Source organism: Nansenia antarctica, assembly GCF_963989245.1.
Source record: "Nansenia antarctica genome assembly, chromosome: 3".
NCBI classification, from domain to species: Eukaryota; Metazoa; Chordata; class Actinopteri; order Argentiniformes; family Microstomatidae; genus Nansenia; species Nansenia antarctica.
Window position 1 is genome coordinate 50,015,609 of NC_137688.1, and position 21,476 is coordinate 50,037,084.

The 21,476-nt window shown below is 47.0% G+C and overlaps 1 protein-coding gene across 1 annotated transcript in view; it reads right to left on the bottom strand.

Annotated features, from left to right (window-relative positions):
* Positions 1-849: 849 nt before the first annotated feature.
* Positions 850-21,476, bottom strand: part of hivep1 (HIVEP zinc finger 1) — a gene marked incomplete at its 5' end in the record, with an annotated part of 50,899 nt that continues 30,272 nt past the window's right edge. Inside the window, 8 exons of the mRNA XM_080526803.1 lie at positions 850-2,323; positions 2,453-2,568; positions 2,999-3,540; positions 5,042-5,143; positions 5,915-6,090; positions 6,318-6,448; positions 6,622-12,281; positions 15,521-15,574. Of these exons, the coding sequence (XP_080382929.1) occupies positions 1,288-2,323; positions 2,453-2,568; positions 2,999-3,540; positions 5,042-5,143; positions 5,915-6,090; positions 6,318-6,448; positions 6,622-12,281; positions 15,521-15,574 (7,817 nt within the window). The 3' untranslated portion in view covers positions 850-1,287. The remainder of the gene's footprint in view (positions 2,324-2,452; positions 2,569-2,998; positions 3,541-5,041; positions 5,144-5,914; positions 6,091-6,317; positions 6,449-6,621; positions 12,282-15,520; positions 15,575-21,476) is intronic.

Consider the following 21,476-nt stretch of genomic DNA (forward strand, 5'->3'; position numbering starts at 1 on the left):
CAGTGAGTGTGTAAATGATGCAAAATCCATTAAAAGGTGCAATATGTAACATTTGTTGTCTGGTACTTTGCAATGACAATATCGATGAATCTAATCTAATCTAATTCAAGATTCCTAACAGCATCCTAATAGTTGTAAATGACTATGTTTAATCTGTAGAGATAAGGGAATGAGATCCTTTGAAATAAATATTCTAACATACTGTCCTACCCGTACTTATTTACTGATTATTAGGAAGGATGTTGTAGTTTGGAACTTTAACTGACTTAAGCCCTGCCCTTTTCTTTTTTAATTTTTTATATGTTTTTAGGACATTTCTGCTTTATTGGGATAGAAACAGTAGATCGACAGGTAGGATGGGTGAGAGAGAGAGAGGAAAATGACATGCAGGATAGTTCAATGGCCGGAATCCAACCAGGGACGATGCGGTTACATGGCATGCGCCTTAGTGAGCTATGCCACCCAGGTGCCCGCTGCCTTGCTCCTTTAAGGTTAATGACTATTAACATTCTATTAACTTAGGGAAATGTCAAATGTTAGATGCTATGTGGTGTAACCTGTCAATAGAAATGTCAACTTCCAACCTACAAAGGTCTCTCGCCATGATGTTATGTAACTGTGTGTCAGGTGCTTCAGAGACAAAAGACAACTGTATGACTTGTACATTTGTAAACAAAGTTTTACTGATACAGTTGATAATATTGATACCGCAATGTAAAGCTACCATATTACACATACCTATGGACTTTATGAATCATAATGGGCACTAGATGGAATATAATAAATAGTTGAACACAACATCTGTACACAGAAATATTGCCCCAAATCCATAGAAATGTACATATACCAGTACAACATCTATTTTTCCATAAATTTACCATTGACACAAAACTTTCCAAAATAAAACTGGTATCCTCCATTTTCTCTGTTTTAACTTCCATTTCATTTCTAAATAAACACAAGCAACTACTGAATTTATAAGGTCATATTTACACGTTCCCTAAACAAGAAACTCCAAAAAGGCACAATTGTCTATACAACATGTACAAAAAAGAAATTGTCTGGAGCGGACAAAAAAAGTAAAAATAAAACGATTGGTCATCATTATAATTTCATCATTTATGATTGCACATACAATATGAATGTCAGAAACTGTGCTTTTGAAAGGAGATTTGCAGATAAACAAACCCCTGAAGTGTTTTCAGTCTTACAAAGTGACAAGCATTACAAAAAGTGAATAAAGAGCTTTTGGATTGGGGCTTTCAGGTGGCGATGACTAGTCTGTCTTCAGGTGGCGATGACTAGTCTGTCTTCGTCGTCGCTGGACGCTTCGTTGTAATCGTCGGCTTCCTGTTGCTGGGAGAGCGCCGAATGCCTCTGAAGCACAGCCTCACTAGCGCCCATCGCTGGTGCCTTTTTAACACCCTCCACACCCCCCTCAGAGACTGGGGGAGGTTGTGGTGAAGACTTAATAACCCTCTCTTCCTTTTCCAGTTCAGTGGCTTCTGGCCTGGACCTGGGCCTGCTGCCTGCTGTGACTTCCTGGGTGTTCACCAGCAGGCTGGTGGTGGTGGTGTACGACGCAGACGGACTGCTCCCTGAGGGTCCAGGCTCAGTCTGATACGGCCGGCCCCCTGGGGCCTCTAGGCTCCCGTGCCTCTCGAAGGGACCAGGGAGAGGGCTGAGGGCGGAGAGGGGGCTGAGGGAGGGGATGAGGGCCGGTAGGGCGATGTTGAGGATCTGCAGCCCAGGGATGTGAGTCTGGTGTGGGCCTGAGCAGCTCTGGGAGGTGGGACTGGCCGCCAGCACCTGCAGGCCCAGGGTGGCGTTGAGTGACAGACCCTGCTGGGACAGGAACTGAGCGGAGGCCAGGCCTGTGTTAGTCATGCCCATGACGTTGAGAGTCTCCAGACCCATCGACTGTAGAGCCTGGGAGGCCCCCAACGCCTGCAGCCCCGTGACCTGCCCCAGGGGAAAGCAGGGCAGGACGCTACTGATAGGCTCCTGGACTACCAAGGGCTGGGGGGGGGAGCCCTCGGGCCTGGGGGAGCCGGCGGCGGGGGCCGGCAGGGGGCTGGTGTTCCGGTGGATGACACTCATGGCCGGGATGGTGAGCTGGACAGGGCCGGCCTGGATGGGCACGAAGGTGGAGTAGGCTGCCAGGCCAGCGGACACCAGCTGGATCCCCCCTACGGGGACCATGCTGTAGGGGGAGCGGGAGGGCTGCTGGGAGTGCAGAGGCAGGTGGCTGAAGAGGTGCGTTTGGGTCCCTGTCCCCGGTCCTGGTTGTTGGGTCGGGTACTGGGAGTGCAGAGGCAGGTGGCTGAAGAGGTGCGTTTGGGTCCCCGTCCCCGGCCCTGGTTGTTGGGTCGGGTACTGGGAGTGCAGAGGCAGGTGGCTGAAGAGGTGCGTTTGGGTCCCTGTCCCCGGTCCTGGTTGTTGGGTCGGGTACTGGGAGAGAAAGTGCAAGGGGCCTGGTTGGGGCATGTAGGAGGAGGTCTGGGTGCCACGGTCAACAGGGACACCTGACTCACTCACTGGCAGGCTGGGAGGTGCAGTGAAGCTGTCCTGGAAAGACAGAGAGAAAAAAAAAAGAGAAAGATGAATAAAATGCAATTCTTATCTACTGAACAGCTGCTACTTTGCCTAGGTCTCCCTTGGAAAAAAATGATATAATCTATTCCATTTCAAGGGCCTTCCTGGTTGAATGAAAGTTAAATAAAGTGTGAATGAATTCATTAAAAATACATAACGCTATGTATGGAATACCCTGATGACAAGACACGAGCAAGATGATCTGTAATTAGCCGCTAGGCAATGAATGCCGCTAATCAATCATCGGTAGGAAAATCCATTCACCTTCGCCGAGCATTCACAGCAGCTTTGCTGAAGTGCCTGGCATGCGGGACTCAAGGCATGGGTAGGGGTATGAAAGGAGGTGCAGGGAGACAGGCAGGGAGGGGTGGAGAGACAGAGAATGGGAACACATGGGTCTCACCTGGCCGAGCTTGGAGCCCTTGCCCGGTGCGGGGGGACTAGGGGGTACGTCAAAGTCGGGGTAGTCGATGGACATCTGCCTGCATGGCGAGACAGGGCTCATCATGTGAACTGACTCCGTGTCGGAGGTGTGTGAGTCAGAGGTGAGGGCGTGGGGCGGGGGGGAGTAAGGGAGGGGGCCGGGGCTGGAGCAGGCTCCAGAGATGGACATCTGCTTGCAGAGCGAGACAGGGCTCATCATGGGGACAGACTCTGTGTCGGAGGTGTACGTGTGAGAGTCTGAGGTGGGGCCGGGGGGCTGGGGGAGGGACAGGGGGGCTGGGTTGATGGACATCTGAGCCAGGAGAGCACTGGGAGGGACCTCAGCCTGGATGAAGGGGATATGCTGGGGGCTGGCGGAGACGGAGGGGTTGGTGGACAGGCCGGACTGGCTGTCGTCCTCCTCCTCTTCCTCGTTGTCGTCGTTGTCGTCGTCATCGGCGCCGTCCGAATCCTCGCCGTCCGAGTCGGGCCGGTCGGCACTGCCCCCTTGACTGCGGTCTCCTGAGGAAGAGAGATGCACAGGTCGTAGGTTATCAGTACAACTGTTTATGGGTGTGTGCAGACATACAATAGATATTACAGGTACAATACAGATACACTATGGATACAGTATAGAATATGGTTACATTTCTGTAAAAAATACCGGTTCAGATATTATTTTCTGATATTACCATATTCACACAATGAGATGGGAACTTCAAGATGAGAAGGGGGGAATCATAATATCTCTTCTATTTCTGTATCACTTACACAAAGAACGCCTCTGCCAGTGAATAACATTAGATTGGGTATTTTAACACTGCCGAAGTCGTGTTTCACGCGACAGACAGATAGACCACCATAGAGCCCTGAGCCTCATTGCAGGCAGAAGAACAAATATGCTCGCAGCGGCTGGGACCATAGAAAGCTTTCAGGCAGCCTCTCTCTTTTTTTTCTAAAATTAGACGCAGCAATTTCCTCTCTCTAAACGCTGTGCATGCCGCCCACATGAGCTCTGAGTTAACAGGGGAAGAAGCTGCATTTAGAATTTCTAATTAGACCGTGGCAAGGCTATTGATCTGCATAGCTACAGACTGCAGATTTCATAGCTGTAGTCATTATCATGAAAACTATTTAACAGAAAGGGTGATCCTGTTCTTAGAACCCATAGAAGACTGGTGAAAACATAGAGTATTAAAAAAAAAAAAAAAATCTATGTGTGCATGAATGCCACTTTGTGAGCATCATCCAATTACAGATACTGTAGAGGTCTAAACCAAGAGGATACTTGATTTAAATGAAATTGACAGGGAGCCACTTACTGCAGATAGTCTTATACAAGGGGTGTAATTCACATTTGTTTTACCGTATAAATACAAGATTAGACCTGAGTGGTACTGTAGCAGACAAGTGAGTATGGATTGTATGACATCCCTATGAATCTGTAATAATATCTTTGACCCAACAGGAACATTATTCCCTCTTTCTCTAGAGAGCTGAGAGTTATTCCAACTGGGCTGGATTGTATTTGTAACAGGAAGGACCTCTATGGCTTTCAACCATAGAAGCAGATCTTTGTATTACACAATAATTACACAACCAGTTAGTATTAGATCCATCACATCTTTTGGTAATTTTAAGCATGCACTGTCTTCTTACTTTTTGACTGACTGTTATTGTTACCTTTGAAGTTGTCACCATTTACACTTAATATATTATATTCAGCTGTATTAAGTATATTGTAGAATGTAGTATGTATATTATAGTATGTAGATCCATCTTCCTCTTATTCTATTAGCCATTTTGGCCTTGTTATGGGTGTAATGTTTTCAATGTTTTCAATTAGTAATGTATGTTGCTGTTTGTCTCTTGTCTGTCTGTATTTTGTGATAATTGTACTCTTTCTGCTGTTATGATTGTAATATTATGTTAGGACCCACTCTAAAACGAGATGATACATCTCAAGGGGTTTATCCTAATGAAAGAAATGTACAACAGTGGGGTCAATGCTGAAATTGTGTACCTGAGTCGTCCGCATCCTGGTCGTCGAGGAGGCCCTCAGACACCCCCATCTCCATACACTTCTTACTGTGGGCCTTGGACTTCATGTGCTTGGTCAGGTTTCCTGTAAGGAGAGGAGGCGACGACGTCTTTCAGGATGGGAGGAGCTTGTGCAGCACAGGAGTAGTTTACGTAAGAGAAGCATGTCTCTGGGCAAAGCTGCACTGTACGTAACGGATGACGAACTGATAAAGACATTTTTTAAAGGAACGTGGGATGCACTGACACTGAGTACTGTTCTGCAGTGTCGCGTGGGTAGGCAGGTTCGAGAACGGTGCATCATACTGGCCTTTTTTTAAGAGACAGAGAAACAAAGTCTTAAAAAACGTAGGCTTCTAACAGAAAAGGATCAGAGCGAAACTGACGTACGCTATTCAAATTTTAAAAATGCCTTGAGATGTAAAGCTCGGTTGAACGAATTAAGCAAAATCCAAGAAGAAGATCTAACGGGCCATAAAAGTCTACCCACATATGTTAATTCCACATTCATTCTTCTGTAATTAGACCGAACTTTAGGCCACGCAACCTCTTCTCCTACACAGTAATAGACCGTCCTGTATGACCGTGTCATTTTGTTCCGTTTACGCCCATATATGGGCATAGAACAACATGCCATCAGCAGTCATGATAAAAAACTGGGTTTTCCAAATATACAGTATATATATATATATATATATATATATGTTACGGTACATGTGGGAAAACTAGGGTTAGGGTTAGGTGCTAGGGTGACTTGGTACGTGCTGGCTTATCTAACCCTAACCCTAGTTTTCCCACATGTACCGTAACATATATATTTAAAACAAAACATCCTACTGTAAGCCTGAGCTCTGACCTTTAGTCTTGAAGGAGAAGTTGCAGTGGGTGCAGTGGTATGGTCTGACGTCAGAGTGGGTGCGGATGTGTTTCCGCAGCATACTGGGCTTCTTGCAGCGTATCCCACACTCCTCGCAGATGTATTTGCCACGTCCACGCCCTCGAACATACACATACTCCTCATTAGACTTGTATCTGGAGGGTGGATAAAAGAGATGAGAGAGGACAATTAAAACCACACTTTAAAATGTGTCTATATAATCAAAGAATGAGGTGCCAGAATAAATGTAAACAATGTAGCAAATCTCACAATGAGTAATTATAATTTAATTAGCAGTACCATTTCATTACTTGAAATTACAGAAAATATTACAGATATTAATCAAGTCAAGATCAATTATTTTCCTGCTTGGATTACATACCCTCCATCGAATATCTTCACTCTCCTCGGTTCTATTTTAGATGAGTCCTTGTCTGACTCACTGCTCGGCTGAGTCTCAGATTGCACTTTGCCAGTATTCTCAGTTGCCGTAGATTTCTGAGGGGTTAAGACCTAGGGATTAAAATGATTTGAGGAATTAGCAATGTCACACATATAAAAATGTTTTATCATGTAAACATTTTATTAATGTCAATTAATTAGCCTAGATTTGAGCATTATGCCAAATTAAACACAGACGACACAAAAATTAACTTGATTAATAGAAATAGAATTATCGTGCTTACCTTAGGCATGACGTCTTTCAGCTTGCTTGAATAGGACAAGATGTCTGACTTCACACTCGTGGTTATGGCTTCAGTGTAGTGTATTTTCTTGGACTTCTGCTTTGAGTCGAAGAGAGACATCACCACCTTGGTAGGCAGGCCCAGAGGGTTGGGGTTATTAGGGTTGATCGCCCAGGTGGAGTAGGCCGAGATCTTCTGGTCTGTCTGTGGGACGTGGAGAGGCTTCCTCTTCATCAGGTAACACCACGTGAAGGTGGTGGCAGTTTTCAGGCTGGGGAAAGAAAGCCGATGGCTGTCTCTTGTGTTTACCACAGACACAGATGAGGCCAGTTTCACCTGTCCATGAAAAGTCAAGGGCCTGATGGGAGACTTGGCGGGAGACCATCTGTGTTCCTCACTCTTGTCTCGAGGCTTCAGTGTGGCGTTTGCAGGCACCGAGGATCCGTGACTTGCCAGAGTGGTGTTCAATGCCGGGCATGGCTCCTGTGGAACTATAGTGGATGTTTCACTTTTCACCCCCTGCCTAGCACTCTCCGGTGCTATAGTCTTACGGTGTGTCTCGTGTGTCTCTGAGTCCTTTTCACCATCTGCTTTATCGTGCGGCAGTGGAGGGGCTTCAGTTTCGATGGGACTGTCCACTGGTTCTGTGGTGCATACCTGTCTGATAAGCTTCCGTTGCCTGGAAACCTCTGCAATCTTAGAGTTTACATAGTTGACAGACCTGCCGTCAGTGAGGCAGGCAGCCCCGTGCTCGTCTTTCGCTCGCTTCTGGTGCTTTTCCATAGCTATGTCTAAGCTGTTGGCAGGGGAGAGCATTCGCTTGCTAGAAGCAGTGGGCTCCTGCTGAGGGCAGAGGGTCACAGAGGCCATTTTCTGGGTGCAATGTAAAGATCCGAGGGAGGAAGCTCTTTGACCTTCACTAATATGGCTCTGGAGATTGGACATTAAACTGTGTTTTATTTGAGGACCAACCGAAGCTTGGGACCTGTCCTTGTTAATATCTGGTACACTTTGTATGTCACAGTCTACAATATGAAGGGATGAGAGGCTACCTTTACTGGCCACTGAGGGGGAAGAGTTCATATGGTCAGGAGTTATCAGAATGTGTGGCAATGGGACAACACTTGTTGGGCCTTGGGAAGATTTGTCATTCTGTAGCCCCCCTGGCAAAATAATTGATTGTGTCTTATTCCCTACAATCTGACTACTTGGTGCATAAACATTGTGGAGTACATCTGACGGCTTTGAAACACTTATTATCTGATTGGCAATAGGTATGGTTAAGACTGGCAATGCTAACTGAGTCCCCTGTGTGCTAGAGAAAGAGTATGTTTGACTTCTCAGAGCAGGACACTGGAGTTGGTACTTGGGCACAAAGCTTTTCTTGTCTTGAGAGTCAGCAGACTTGTTCTGAGCATCTCCCTGGACCACCAATACATGGGCTGGAGGTTGCTGTAGCTTTTGGCATGTCTGAACTCGAGCTGTTTGATGCCAGGGATGTGGAAGGCCATGAACTTGGGGAAGTTGAGTTTGGCCACCCAAGTTAACACTTTGCACCATTTGTTCATTATTTTTCAAGAGTGTTTCCCCAGATTGCAAGATAAATGGTTGAGCAATGGGAGGCTTATTGGTAATCTGTTGAGACCTCTGTTGAGATACTGTGAATACATTTGCAGCAGGGAGCCTCTGTAGAGGTATGGCATGCTTCCCTACATAATGCTGAGTCTCTGGCCCTATTTTTAAACTCATCTGGTGAACCATGGGCCCTCTTCTTCTCTCAATAAGAGGTATCTGTGCAGCTGGGGAGGCTTGGGCACTCTTTGGCTGCTCCATTGGTGACAACGACCTTCTGGGAGACACACTACCACAATCAAAGGATTTGCTGCGATAGTCACACAATATCTCCACTGAGGGTTGAGTGCAACTGATCTGTTCAGAGGCAGCTCGTCTCATCATGCCAGGTACCCCCAGAGTGTTGTAGGCTACTGGTGGTCCTTGAGTCTCAGATATTTTGTTGACGCTTTCTACTCTAGAGGGGCTGTCTGACCTCGATGGTTCATCCCTGTCAAAGGAGGCTGAAACACTGGAGCACCTAGAGAGGCTACTGTCCCGGCTGAGGCTTCGAGACAAAGAGGACTCAAAGCTGGATTCGCCCGAGGAGTGTTCCATTTGAGCTAAGCGAATTCTTTTCTTCTTCGGTGGCAATTTCTCTGTGGGCAGCTTGGACAGACTCTCACTCCTCTGGGGCCAGTTGAATGTATCTGCAGGTTTTTCCACCGGCTCTGTAGCCTGACCCTCATTCTCCCTGTCAGGCTCCTCTGTGACCAGGATCTCAGGGACCTGAATATTGTTCTGGCGGACCAGACGAGACTGTTGGACAGGAGCACAGCTCTCCACTACGGAGGCTAATGCACCGCTGCCACGGCGTTCCATTCCCTGTTCACCTTTAGGTATTGACATTCTCTCATGGTAGCTCTCTAATGCAGTATTAGCTGCAGCTTCTGTCTTTGCCTTTGCTATGTTCTGGGAATCTTTTTCCATGAAATCAACTGGGGAAGCTCTGTCAATGGATTCAGATGTCTCAAAGGAATTGGGCCTGCTTAGAGAGTTGGTATGTCTGATGACTGACGTTCCACTGCCTTGCCTCTGCAAATCCCCTCTTTCTTTAATAGAGCTGCTGATCTGGGCCTCCCTTATCGGTGATAGTCTTGATTCTGATGTATCTGTACCTCTTGCTATGAGCTGAATTTGAGGTATTTGCGGTGGATTACTTTGAGGCTGTAGATCCACTATGACAGGGTGCTGAGAAAATGGTCGTCCAGAAATGGCTGTTGGCAATTGGCAAGAATCAAAGCTAGCAGAGCAAGGAGGAATGGTGTCAGTTGGGGATTGGTCATCATCATCACCTACACTCTTCATTTTCCTTCTTTTTCTAATTGATGTCTGTGGTTCCATTATGCCAGAAACACCAGTTGTTCTGGGGAGAAAGGGCTGCTGTACACTGCACTGAAATACATCCTGCTCAGTTTCTCTGACAGCCTTGTTTTTTGGACCATGAAGCTCTGAGCAATAGAATTTCTTATGATTTTCAAAATTTTCTAGTTTTCTGTACCGGTTGCGACAAGTCTCACACTCATACATTGTGCCCTTAGGCTGCTGCGATTTTCGGTTTCTGTCTTGACCATGCTCAAAAGACCTGCTCCTTTGCATTATCTCTGTGGACACACTAGACCCATGGTAACCATCATCCATGGAACGGAAAGAGGGGAGGCTGTGCCCCTCACTCGTGGAAAAATCCTCTACTGCTACTTGCCTTACAAGGGTACGAGAATGTATAGCTGGATTTGGGGTAGATGGGGCAGATGAAAATACATCATCATTAAAGGAACTTATTTTATCATCAAATGACTGACAGATACGCAGTGGGTGGGGCTGGGGGGCAATGTTAGGTGGAAGGGCTGAATGCCCTGGTGTTGTGGGCATAGAATTACTTCTTGTTATAGGTAGACAGTCCATTGGTGGATACTGAGGAGGTACAGAAAGAAGAAACACTGGCTTATTTTTCTCTGTTGGGGTGAATGGGGACTTCGGTATGTCTGAGCTAGAACTTGACCTTCTTGCCATTGGTTTAAGGTCAAACTGAAAAGAGTCTTTAAATATGTAGGATTTTGGGGAGTCTATGCTACCTCTCCTGGAAATAGAAGTCCTTCTTGGTTTGACACTGTCCAGCTGTTTGTTGTCGACGACTGCCTCATTATCAGATATCAACTTTGAAATTCGTTCCTCAAGAGACAGTGCTTTTGTCTCTAAGGGCGGACGCATCTGTCCCTGTACCGCACGTGGTTTCTCTTCGGCTGCCACATGCATGATCGTGGCAACCGCAGCGGGGAGATTTGGCAGTGCATTTTTGGACACATCCATGTCTGTTGGTGGGGTTATCTTGACAAAGGGACTTGGGGGACTCATGGCCTGGTCTGCACTTTCAGAACGTGAGAAATAACCTGAGTCTGTGCTGCCTAGACTGCGGGGGCTAAGCAGGCACTTGCCCTGCTGCTGCTGGGAAAAGTCTGTTGCCTGTTGCCTCTGAAGCTGAGCATGTCCGCCGCCCAATGGAATGCACTGTTGATCCTCATCCTCGCTTACTGTGTCCTGGTGGGGGCTTGTGCAATCCACCTCTTTCAACGACGACAAGACTGTGATGTTCGACCGCAGATTTGCAGCTTGGAACTCTCGTTGCCTTTGGGCAGTAGCCTGCTCTGGGGCGGAGTCTGTGACTCTTGGACTGTCAGCCCGCAGAGGGGAGACATTGACTGGGTAGACGACCACTTTCGGAAGGGTGGCTGTCACCTTGGGTTCATAGCCCCTCTGACTAGTCGTTGGTTTAAGCGCCTCGTAAGCAGCCAATGAGTCTGCTTCCCCGTGGCTGCCAAGTGCTGTGCCTGCACTCTGCAAACTGCTCTCCGAGAAAGCAGTGATGCTACTCTGCGAAGAGTCAGGGTCCAAGTCCGCTGTACTGCTCTCTTCATCGCTCTCTCCACTCTCCTCAACGTCTGAATGTGCACCCAGGGCTCTGTCAGACTCTTGGGATAGGGACCCGCTTCCAGAGTCAGAGCGAGCAACAAGTCCCAGTTTTATTGCATGGGCGTGGGATTTCTTATGCTTATATAGGTTGCTCTTTGTCTTGAATGAGAAGCCACACGTCACACAAGGGTACGGCCTCTCTCCTGTGTGAGACCTGATGTGCTTGAGTAGCACGCTGGGCTTTGCGCATGCCCGACTGCAGTATTCGCACACATACTTCCCCTGCTTCTTGGGCTTCTGGTCTTTTGCTGAGATGCTACACATCTGTTCAAGACCAAAGTTGACAACAGTCGCCATCTGAACCCGGTTGTAACCAGGTGTGACAGGGACTTGAGTGGTGCTGGGGACACTGGCTGATAGGGACTGGCATGTCTGCACCACTGGTGGCTGACTCTGAGGTAAGGCATTAGAGCCTGAGGGAACGGGGGCATGAGTTAGTTCGTTTATAAAGTAAGCCTGCATATGGGCTGTCTGAGACTGGACACCAAAATGTACAGCTGGCATAGCATTCACTTCACTACTCGACTGGGTAGCGTGAGTGAGACCTGCCTCTCCAATGTCTGTGACTGAAAATGAGTTTTTTCTTTCGGCCAATGTGCTGAAGTCCGGCTCCATGGCCTTGAGCAAGACCTCGAGGGGAGCACTGGTGTGGAAAGGAGAGTCACCCTCGCAGCTAGTCTCTCTGCTCTTGCTGTCCTTGAGCTGCGACTCTCCGACGCCAGAAGCAGACCCCTCGTCACCACTGATCGGATCAAGAGACGACGTCTTCAAGGAGGATGCTTCCCTCTGCTTTAGCCTCTCATGTTCAGCGGTGGATGTAACTCCCGGCTGAACATACTCAAGATCTTGATTCCGGGTTGGTGAGCTGGGAGGGTCTTGAGTGGGGCTGTTGGGGTAGGAGCAGGAGGGGGTGGGATCCTTGGACGACGCACCCTCTAGAGTGGCTGCGGTGGTCTTGGACTGCGAGGGCTTCTTCACAGGAGATTTGGGGATTTTCTTTAGCTGGTTCTCTGCCACAACCTTTTTCCTCTTCAGTCCTTTTATGCTGTCTGCACTTCTTCGGCTGCTCTCATTGACACCTATAGAAGAAATAAAATAATACGATTATTATAATAATATATCATAATAATGATGATAATAATAATAATAATAATATATAATAATATATTAAATACAATTATACAATTTAAAAGGGGTAATCTGGGATTCTATAACAAAGTGTTCTCCCTGCCACTTAATTGGTAAACAGCTGACAAATGGGGCTGGAGAGATTTAACCATTACATTCACAGACAGATCTATAGATGCAAGGACTGAGAAATCATAATTATAACCATGTTTTGTTTACAATTATATTGTTTACAAACAATGTAGTAATACAAGTTCCATTCTTCAAGAATCAATGGCTATATAATTCATTTAAAAGTCCAAAAGTGGATCTACGAATCCCAGATTGCCTCTTTAAATGAATTTAGCAGTTTCTATAAAAAAGACAATATGGTAGACAAAACTTTGTACTATATCTGTGCAATAGCACTCTACTTACACTTGTAACAACACTGTATTCACATGTTAAATTCAGTAATTGCATGGATAATAATGCAATTGCAGTGCTCTTTATTTCATATAAAATTGTATAAATAAATAAATGCAGCAAAATTACATTACTATGCAAATACAAAGCAATCACTTCTGTATGGTGTGAGTAATGTGTTTAATACATATTATTACCAGGGTAATATAAATGTTACTACAAAGGTACATGGGTATGTAAAGTGTGACCAAGAAGGAAAATCTGCATAGAGAATCACCCACCATTGCATTTCGGTTTTTAATTTGTCAGATAAAAATACGTTTTGGCCAGAGTATGAAGAACCCACTCTGCACACTATGCTGTCGAGCTCAGCTGGAAGTTACATAACACTCCTCAAATCACCCTCACTGCACCTATTCCAGTTTCATCAAAACAATATTGTGTGCAGGCACATTTCTAATATATTTGTCTCATATTGCATGAAATATTTAGAGCATAGTAATGAAGTAGTGTGCATCACAAATAAAAGTATTGTCATAAATCCACTGTCTTTCACCAAGGTAAACGTCTGTACTTTACCTGTAGGTCAAGGTTTTAGCTGTAAGCCACTGTCAAATCCCTGTCTGTCGATAGGGAGAACATCCGTCCTCCACACCAATACAAAGCCAAACATTACCTCTGCCTTCTGTCTCTGACAGCTCACTCACAGATGAGCCTTCTTGTTTTGGGCTCTGGAAGTTCTCCTCCGCCACTGTGTGTCTGAAGCCACTGAGGCCCACGCATCATTACAGTATGTATAAAGCCCACCCTCTCCCTCTCCCTCGCTCTGTTTCTCTCACTCTCTCCCTCATTCCCACTCGTTTTCGTACCCTCATAACCTCTCTCACTTTCACAGTAATGATGCGAATTTGATGGCGGATGAAATCAAATGTCTATGTTAATGCAAGAGTATCGCAAACGGTGCATGTGTGTTCCAGATTGGAATTAATCCTCGAGACCCCTGGCACTAAAACTGTGTTAAAGTATTTACTGCTAGATAATTGCTGCAACACCAAATACAGGGAGACAAACAACAGATGTACTTATAATTAACGAGGTGAGAATTGTTAAAACACAGTTTAAAGCAATACCTCAACACTGCATTGCTTAACCCTTGCCATGTCTCGAATGTGGCTTATGGGGGAGGACATAACGTTCAAAATCATACCAATTATACGATGAATTGCAACAAGTTCTTCTCCATCATACAGTACTGCTCTGAGACACATCATTACCATGAGGTTGGGTTGAATTGCAGCTTTTATCCTCTGGGTGTACTGTCAGTTGCCCAACAATAAAAGACCTACTGTTTAAGCCAGACGCACCCAAAGCAGGGAGTCCCATAAACTCTCAAAATTGGCCTAGAAAGAGTGGTTTAGGAGTGTGGTTTTAAAGGACCCATTACATAAGGTTTGCTTTGCCCTGTCATGGTTTCCTGGCTTCTCAAGGTATTTCCCCATTACACATACTGTAAAATGAGGTCAGGGTTCCTATTGGTCGATCCACATGATATTGCCCATAAGGAAAGACTGGTAACTACAGTATATGAATCAAGTCATTGTCTGTACATAACTAATGTTCTTCTCACCACACCATGTGACACTGTAGCTCTGAAATTAAATCCTAAATTATACGTTACACTGCAAGCCCTTAGGTTAGAAGTGTAGAAAAAGAATTAGGCTTACTGCAAGGCATGAAGAATGAGGGGTCGCTTGGTAATAGAAAAAGGTGTGTCATTGGTGGCCAAGTATGACAGCACCATTGATAGAATAAGCTACTTTTAAAAGTGCCAGCCAAGGGGGATTAACATGTGACTGACAGGGCTGGTGACATCACTAGCTGATGTATTTTGAGAAGGGGATTTAGGTACTCTTATTAGGTTATTCAACACATGCCCCTCCCAATCTCATTCTAAAGAGAGACCCAGAAGTGCATGCTAACAGGTTCAAAAGAGAGTAAGGTGTTTACAAAAATAATAATAATCCTGAATGTTCTAGGGATGAGGTAAGTTGCCTTGAGGTAAGTGCCTCCTACTTCTCAGGCACTGTTGAGCATGTTAAGATTGAGACTGGAAGTTAAGTTGAGAGCTAACCCTGTGCATAATGATGTCATCCTCTGTACATATGCTGTTACATCACAGACAATCTAAATAGCATGTAGCCCTCTAGGGGCATAACAAACAGCTCTAGTGTCAAATGCACCGCTATCAATCATTGTACCAGCATTTAATTCACTTATTTTAAAATGTCCATGGAAGGTGATGGAAATAATCTTAACATAAAAATATCTATAAAACATGTTAGCAGCAGCCCTCTGATCTGTGGAGGGATATGTTGTTACTCAAAGAAGTACAACTTCTAACACTGCTCAAATGAGAGCAGAAAAGATCTTTAAAAAAAAACTCTCTAACTCATGTAGGAACTAGACAAGCTGTTTCATTAAACAGGTTGGGGAGATGCAGACGGAACATTCAGGCCGTACGTATAATATAATTTCCATAATAATGAATGGAATGATTGGACTCCACTGACACCGAGCACAAAAGGACCAATACTTTTTCCTATTAAGAGCTCAGATGAAATACACTTCCTGTATTCCCATAGAACACCAGCAAATTGCAGACTTGAATTGGCACAGAACGTTCTTTACAAAAAAACACTGGGGCTGTGGAAGGAAGGATAGGAAAGAGTGGAATCATTCCCAATTCCTTTTGAAGAAAATGTGACTCATTGATAAGAATCCTTACCTTTCTGTGCGCCTTTAGGATCCTTGAGCTCTTTCTGTGCTTCTTCGATTTTATCTGCAACACAGAGAAAAAAGGGAACCATTTTCAGCAGAGGAAAAAACACCCCTGATCGTACAGTACGCACCGAAGGCAATGCAGAAAACGTAGCCTAACTAATGATACCAGGGATGCTTCCCACACTGGTGTTTTGGGATGAAGAAGGGGTTTCTAATGAAAACCAGACATGCTTCCATGGCAAAGGGAGGACACGGGAGCGTTATGAAAACCATCGTTATGACATCACAGCACTTGATGATTTTCAATTCCACAGATTGTGAACGTGATGAATGGCAAAGGTCGAACGAGCCAACACTGACACTAGGCTGCTAATTCGATTCGTCTTGAAAACACACGAGGAGGTTCAATACGTCATCGTCGACCCTACGGATCGATTCCATTATTCACGTCCTGCTCACATCACTCACGGACGTCGATCATCCGTCACCCCGACCGGACCTTTCCCACGTCACCATCACCACCATCGTCACCAACAGTCCAGGAATTTGTTTCATACACATCGTAAGGTCAACCGGGGCGGGGAGGTTGTTTACACATAATCACTCGCTATATGTTACTGTAATCAATTATATAAGGAAGTTTAATGCAGCTTGCATGGGGGCGTTCTGTGGTGTGTGGAACAGGGGGCGAGGAAGGGGGGAAAGAGGGGGGAGGTACACGCCTCCCTGTACCCACTTAGGCAGAGCCTCTTCTACAGCCTGGCCGTGGGAGGAGGCAGGAGGGCACAAGCACACACACACACACAAGCACACACACACACAAGCACACACAAGCACACACACACACACACACACACACGCACACACACACACACACACACAAACAAGCACACACACACACACACACACACACACAAGCGCACACAAGCACACACACAGAAGCACACACACACACTCACACACACACACACGCACACACACACACACACACACACACACACACACACACACACACACTCACACACACACTCACACACTCACACACACACTCACACACACTCACACACATACAGGGAAACTCCAGCAGATGGTTACCACAACATCATTGTACTGTATTTCTGCCCCATAGAAACACATGGAAAAACAAGCCCATTTCTGTACCCTCTCAATTAGACAAACAAAAAAAGAAGCCTCAAGAACCAATGGTAAGCATTTGTCATAGATTGCACAAATGCAAATTAAGGGTCAAAGAGGATGTTGGATGTTCTGCGGTTTCAGCTGCTGGGAACACTCTAGGGAGGGGGGTGGTGGTGGTGGTGGTGGTGGGGGGGGGGGGGGGGGGTCAGTGAATTATGAGTATTCTTCAAGTCACACCCTGCTCTCTCTATCCCAGGCACACGCCACAGCTTACATAACGCGTCCCCACCCTAGCACTGCCGTGGAGAAAAACAAAGGCACCCTCCCAGCAGAAAACACAGCAACCAAGACACACAGGGAGAGGACAAAAACAGCCACAATGTAGGCCTGTGTGTGTGTGGTGTGTGTGTGTGGTGTGTGTGTGTGTGTGTGTGTGTGTGTGTGTGTGTGTGTGTGTGTGTGTGTGTGTGTTTGGTCATGCGCGCATGTGTCTGTGATTGATTGGCAGCACGTCAGGACCATGTGTCGGGTGTATGTTTGTGTAAGAAAGACCGTGTGTACTGAGCTCACCCTGTGACAGCCAGGGGATGTACAGCCCGCATGTTCTTGGCACATGACGCTTGGTTGGTACGTCTCCAGTGAAGGCATCAGTAACCTCTTAAGCGCTTCACCCGCCCCCACCCACCCCCCCCCCCCCCCTCTTCCCTATCCTCCCCACCTCCCTACCCCACCTCGGCCCTCAGCTTCAGTACTGCAAAACCACATTTATAATTCAACTAACCAGCCCCCCCCGCCAACAGCTCCCCTAAAGTATTCCAAAGATGATATTATTGTAGCCCAATAATAAGCCCAATATATCAGTGGTCAGGGGATTTGGGGGGGTTAGATTTTAATTTGTTTTACTGCGATATGTTTTATTGTTTGCACAGCTCTGTACATAATGTATGTCTTGCGTGAGACCGCAGTCGCAATCGAATGTTAACTGATTACTACCCAACAAAAACCTTTTTAGTGGTAATGTGGGCTCGGGGACCAGAGCATAAACCATAGCTCCGATTACCACCGTTACATAACCAACCACAGACAGGCAGGACCCCCCTCTTGCTGAAAGACAACCATTAAGTCAGGACCACTGCACCCAGTGCTGACTACACACAGGCTCCGAACCAAGGAGAACAGAGAACTGCATGAACTATGGACGAGGGAGGGAGGGAGGGAGGGAGGGAAGCAGGCAGGCAGGCAATGCTCTCCTTGGTAAAGAAATCCTAAATATACCATCAAAACACAAGACTTATTAAGACAGCAGGGAATGATTATAGGGTTGTTCATATTTCCCTCATTACGGTCTCGAGCTGTCGTTGGTGTTACCGTGCTGGCGTTGTGAAAGGACCAGGGCCAGGTTCTCGAAGGGCTTTTATGATGTGGTGTTTGACATGGCCAGGGTGACAGCTAGGTTTTTTTTTTTCAGCAGTGGGTGAGAGACATTCATCATGCGATTTCATATGCCTGTAATTTTCCTACCCAGGGGAGCAAATAAAAAGATAATAAATAAATGCTGTGTATTTGCCAGTGATGAAAAACAGAGCACAATACGCAAACACGGTCCGTGACTGGAATTTATAGAGAGAGAGAGAGAGAGAGAGAGTGAGTATGTCTCAGGGTATTGAACTTGTGAAGCTGTTTAAAAATGTTGCCAATGACGTGACTGTATGTGAACGTGATCTTTGGGAAAACCAAGAGGAGCTTACGTTCATATGATGGCTTTATCCTTTACAAGATACATACAAGCCTCTAGAAAGCTCCCACTATAAATCTGTTCAATACAGCTAGATATACATTTCCATTTAACAAAAGACACTTGAGAAACCTGTACAGGTTTCCTACAGAACAAGCAAATCCCCCCCTTCTCCTCCTCAGACAGCCGCCTAAAGGGGCAAGCAACGAAAGAAGCTGATTGGTTCTCTCAAAACTGCATTAATGAACCCTAAACAAATAACTAAATCTACTCTACACGTTTCTACTCTACGCAGCATTGCAGCTGTGGGATGGCCTGTGGGGCATGTTGGGTAGTGTAGCAGCGGTAGCTAGCCAGACCTGTGTGTTGTGTTGTGTAGCATGGCGGTGGTAGTTAGCTAGTGCTCTGGGGCGCCCTGTGTGTGAAGTGTGTGAGTGGGCAGAGCTGCCACGGGGCAGATGGATCAGCTGCAGAGGTGTGTGTGATCGATGGCTGCAGCTCCTCAAGTGGCCTCCCTCTCTCCTCTTTTCTCTCGCTATCCCTCCCAATATCTGTCTCTCGATATCTCCCTATTTGTCTCTCTCTCTCGCTCTCTCTTCCTCCATTTACCTACCTACCTCCCTCACTCCCTCTCTCTCTTTACCTCTCTCTTTCAATCCCTCACCTTCTACCCCTTTTTCACTTTACACCACCCCTCCCCCTCCCCCTCCTCCTCCTCTCTCTCTCCCACTCTCTCCGTCTCCCCTCCTCTGCACAACTTTCTCTGCCCAAATACGGAGCTTCCGGAAAAACACAGCGATGCAAATAGAGAGATCTGAGCAGACGGAGAGAAAAGGAAGAGCAAAGCAAGGAAACCGAGGTTGAGAAAGAAGCCCACACGGGTCTCAGGGTAGAGGACCCTCGTGTCAGCGTGATATCTGAGGATAACTAAGGGAACCGGGTGGGGAGGGGCTGGAGGAGTGGGCGGGCGAGGTGCATGTCAATTAGGTAGGGAGCCGTGGGCCCACTGTCTCCTCTATGGCGCTACCATGACAACCAGGAGCCCTCATTGCCTGCTGCCCCCCCTACCGCAACGCCCCCCGCCCCCCCCCACACCTCCACTCTTTTCTTCAGTGCGGGGGGGGGAGGTGGGATTAGATCCCAGAGGACAGTATGACGTCCCCGACATCACAGAAGAAAGTGACGGCGTCGTTACTACGGCCACCTGTCGAGAGCCTACACCACGCCGGACGCCCGGGGGAGGAGTATAGAAGTACAGGTCCGCCTGGGGTGGGTGGGGAACCCGTTCGACTTCCAATTAAAGTCTCCTGAAGAAACGGACGTTCAATAAAATAACTAGCATTGGAGAAAAAGGGACAAAAATTTGACAAAAATAAACCCTGAAGGAGGCAGCTTTGACTTTGCGTCAAATAAATAATTGGACATCAGAGGAACAGTGGTGCATCTCTTTCTTGCTTGCTTTGCTTTGCTTTGAGGTAACGGCAGTCCAAACACGTTTCGGCGAGGAGAGCCGGCGTCATAATGGGCCTAAGTGGAGCCATTTCCTCAATGAAGCAGCCGGGGCCGGTGTCAGAGGGATAAATAACGGCACTTTCAGACGAGCCGGCCCTCTGTGCCGCGCCTCCGCCGACGCAGTGGAGGCCACATCTGCAGCAGAGCCCTGCCGTCGGGCACTGTGTGAGTGTGTGTGTGTGTGTGTGTGTGTGTGTGTCTGTGTGTGGAATACCCACCAGGCTGCCTGTGCAGCGCCCATCTTCTCCTGCTGCAAAACATTTCCACCGGCTCAGAGGCCAGCTTTAGCTACGCCAAACCCTGCCAGACAGGAGGCCACCGATGGCCCTACAGTACCAGTCAAGCCTGTTTATGGCAATAAAGACAGTCCATGTGTGCACCGCATATGTGTTTATTATACGCTTGGCCTCTCTTACGCTAGGCTAGGGCGTCAACAAGTGAGCACAATGCCAGTCTCACAGAACAGACGACACGGGCAGATGGGTGCTATTGTCGTCCGGATGCCATAGCCTAGTCACAGGACCTGGAGTGTCAGAAGTAGAGGGCCTAAATGATCACACAGTAGACTTGTTAGCTAGCCCTTAAGTCACTTCTACACACCGTGTCTAATGTTCTGGCAGGTTGTATTACGACATCTAGTGTTTGTAGGTGGCGAAAAGGTGAAAGTAATTTACCTGATAGTGTGTAACACACAGGGGGTATCAGGGGTGCATGAATCAGCCACACAGAGACACACACAGACGCACACAGACGCAGACAGGCACAGGCGCACACACAGGCACACACAGACGCACACAGGCGCACACAGACGCACACAGACGCACACAGACACACACAGACACACACAGGCGCACGCAGACGCACGCAGACGCACGCAGACGCACGCAGACGCACGCAGACGCACACAGATGCACACAGACGCACACAGGCACACACAGACGCACACACAGGCACACAAGCGCACACACACAGGCGTGGGTTGGCTGATGTCTAGGGACAGGAAGGTTGGGCTGGGGGCTGTACCATAGCGTTACCGTGGCGAGCCACAGCACCGAGGAGAGAAGCTCCAGCCAGCCTGAGATGATAGGAGCCGACAGGCGCACCCTGCTTCACTGTCACAGCCAGGGAGGGAGATGGAGATTATGTAACTCAGGCAGCTCCACCAGACACACACACACACACACACACACATACACAGGAACATTGTAACACACACACACACAAACATTGTAACACACACACACACACACACACAAACATTCACATACAATCACAAACAAACACACTCGCAGATATACACACAAGATAATTCACGCCTCTCTCTCTCTCTCTCACACACACACACACACACACACACTCGCAGATATACACACAAGAACATTCACGCATCTCTCTCTCTCTCTCACTTACACACACACACACACACACACACACACACACACACACACACACACTCGCAGATATACACACAAGAACATTCACGCATCTCTCTCTCTCACACTCACACACACACACACACACACACACAGAGGCTCTTGCTATCTATGTCTCTTCATTGTTACTGTATCTCAGACGA